At 52.5% G+C, this 2488-nt stretch overlaps 1 protein-coding gene across 1 annotated transcript; it reads left to right on the top strand.

Annotated features, from left to right (window-relative positions):
• Positions 1-457: 457 nt before the first annotated feature.
• On the top strand, positions 458-1405 carry LOC134434627 (olfactory receptor 14J1-like). Its single transcript, XM_063183282.1, has one exon. It carries the CDS (start codon positions 473-475, stop codon positions 1403-1405), a length of 933 nt encoding a protein of 310 aa, XP_063039352.1. The 5' UTR covers positions 458-472.
• Positions 1406-2488: the final 1083 nt, after the last annotated feature.

Here is a 2488-nt window from a genome sequence, read left to right as displayed (position 1 = left end):
GTTTTGGGTTACCTGAATGGGAAATTGACCATAGATATTCATTTTAGTTCAGCTTGAGGCGAATAATAAAAAATATTATCTCTGATCTAAACAAATCAGGCAGTGACAGAAATCAGCACAGGGCCCCTCCCAGGCAGCATCAGTGTCACTATTCCAACCTCCTCAGGGTTTCTCTGAAGTTGCCATCAGTGCCTGCAGAGCCGGAGCTGCCCCTGGGCAGTGTCTGAACTGAGAGGGGTCTGCAGAGCAGAGCTGAGCCCCCAGGGCTGGGCTGGGCTCTGGCAGCACCGGCAGGGCCAAGCCCTGGGCACAGGGAAGCAGCTGCTGGCAGGGACAGCTCCAGGCAGCAGAGCCCTGAGCAGGAAGTGGGGGGAAAGTGCCCCCAAGCTATGCTGGGATATTCAAAATACTCTCCAAACACAGCTATTCCATGATTTCTTTTGTTACAGATCCCCATGCCAAGGCACAGCAAATGTCCAACAGCAGCTCCATCAGGCACTTCCTCCTGCTGGCATTGGCAGACACGCGGCAGCTGCAGCTCCTGCACTTCTGCCTCTTGCTGGGCATCTCCCTGGCTGCCCTCCTGGGCAATGGCCTCATCATCATCGCCGTAGCCTGTGGCCACCACCTGCACATGCCCATGTTCTTCTTCCTACTCAACCTGGCCATCAGCGACCTGGGCTCCATCTGCACCACTGTCCCTAAAGCCATGCACAATTCCCTCTGGAACACCAGGAATATCTCCTACTCAGGATGTGCTGCTCAGCTCTTTTTCTTTCTGTTCTTCATTGGAGCTGCGTACTATCTCCTGACCATCATGTGCTATGACCGCTACGTGTCCATCTGCAAACCCCTGCACTACGGGACCCTCCTGGGCAGCAGAGCTTGTGCCCACATGGCAGCAGCTGCCTGGGCCAGTGCCTTTCTCAATGCTCTCATTCACACCGCCAGTACATTTTCCCTGCCCCTGTGCCATGGCAATGCCCTGAGGCAGTTCTTCTGTGAAATCCCACAGATCCTCAAGCTCTCCTGCTCTAAATCCTACCTCAGGGAACTTGGGTTTCTTGCTGTTACTGCCTGTTTATCATTTGGTTGTTTTGTATTCATTGTTTTCTCCTATGTGCAGATCTTCAGGGCTGTGCTAAGGATCCCCTCTGAACAGGGACGGCATAAAGCCTTTTCCACCTGCCTCCCTCACTTGGCTGTTCTCACCCTGTTCATTAGCACTAGCATGTTTTCTCACCTGAGGCCCCCCTCCATGTCCTCCCCATCCCTGGATCTGGCCCTGTCAGTTCTGTACTCGGTTGTGCCTCCAGCCGTGAACCCTCTCATCTACAGCCTGAGGAACCAGGTGCTCAAGGCTGCAGTGTGGACACTGATGACTGGATGCTTTCAGAAACATTAAACTGCTGGCAAATGTCTTCAAATCACTTATAATAAAAGTCACCTTTCATACTTCTTGTTTGGTTGGTTGTGGGTGTTTTCTTTTCGTTTACTGTTTTCATATTGTCCACACAGAAATGTCATTCTTTGTGCCATTTCTCATGTTGTTTCTCTCCACCTTCCCTATGGTCACAGACTGTGTCAATGAGAGGCTGGTTTCCTTGAGGCTTTACAGGAACTAAAGGATCTCCCAGCAGAGTTTTCACCAGAGATGCCCTTTTGTTGCCTTCTCTGGATCTGCAGCAGCAATGTCTGTGTGCAGAGCTGGGGGCAGATCAGTGCTGGCCCAGCAGCTGTCCCCAGCAGCAGCAGCTGTTGGTGCTGCCAGTGCTGCTGCCGTGGCCCTGCCCAGCTGCTCCGGTGGGCCTGGTGTTGCTGTAGGGCCTGATTGCTCTCAGGGCCGGGCACAGTCCTAGGGGTGGCAGTGCCGGGGCTGCAGCAGGGACAGGCCATGGGCACTGCTGGAGCAGCGCTGACACCTCAGGCCAGGCCCTGGGGGCTCCAGGCTCCATGCCCAGGCTCTCTCAAGAATGCGCCCAGGCCAATGCTCAGCACAGAAAAGCCCCCTGAGCAGCCCCAGGCTGGCCGTGTTGCCCGATTGATAAATGACACAAAACTCGGATAAGTTTTGTGGGTGCTTTATTAAGGGCCCGGGGAGCTTGGGGGACTCACGTCCCAAAAACCCAAGCCCCCAAATTCACGTATGGGTGCTTCCCTCTTATACATGCGATTCACAACAAAGTCTCCAAGAAACAGTTCCCCGTTCCCCTTGCCTAGCCTCCAAGAAACAGTTCCCCGTTCCCCTTGCCTAGTCACAGGCCCCTTGTGATACATTCCTTGGTTCACAAACAAGATCATTAATCTTCTGCTTATCTTATTCTAAGAGCATTGTATGCTGCCTCCAGACAGGTTAGCATTCTTACTTTCCTGCACTAGTTTAATTATTTATTAAATCCCTAAGACTACCTGCTAGGTTACACACAAAACCCAACACACTTTCAACGGCTACAAAACTACTTTTTAAAAAACCAGTTCACACAACTCA

This window comes from Melospiza melodia, unplaced genomic scaffold (assembly GCF_035770615.1).
Source record: "Melospiza melodia melodia isolate bMelMel2 unplaced genomic scaffold, bMelMel2.pri scaffold_45, whole genome shotgun sequence".
In the NCBI taxonomy this organism is placed as follows: Eukaryota; Metazoa; Chordata; class Aves; order Passeriformes; family Passerellidae; genus Melospiza; species Melospiza melodia.
Note: the sequence above shows the minus strand (reverse complement) of the source record. Positions and strands in the feature narration are given on the sequence as shown.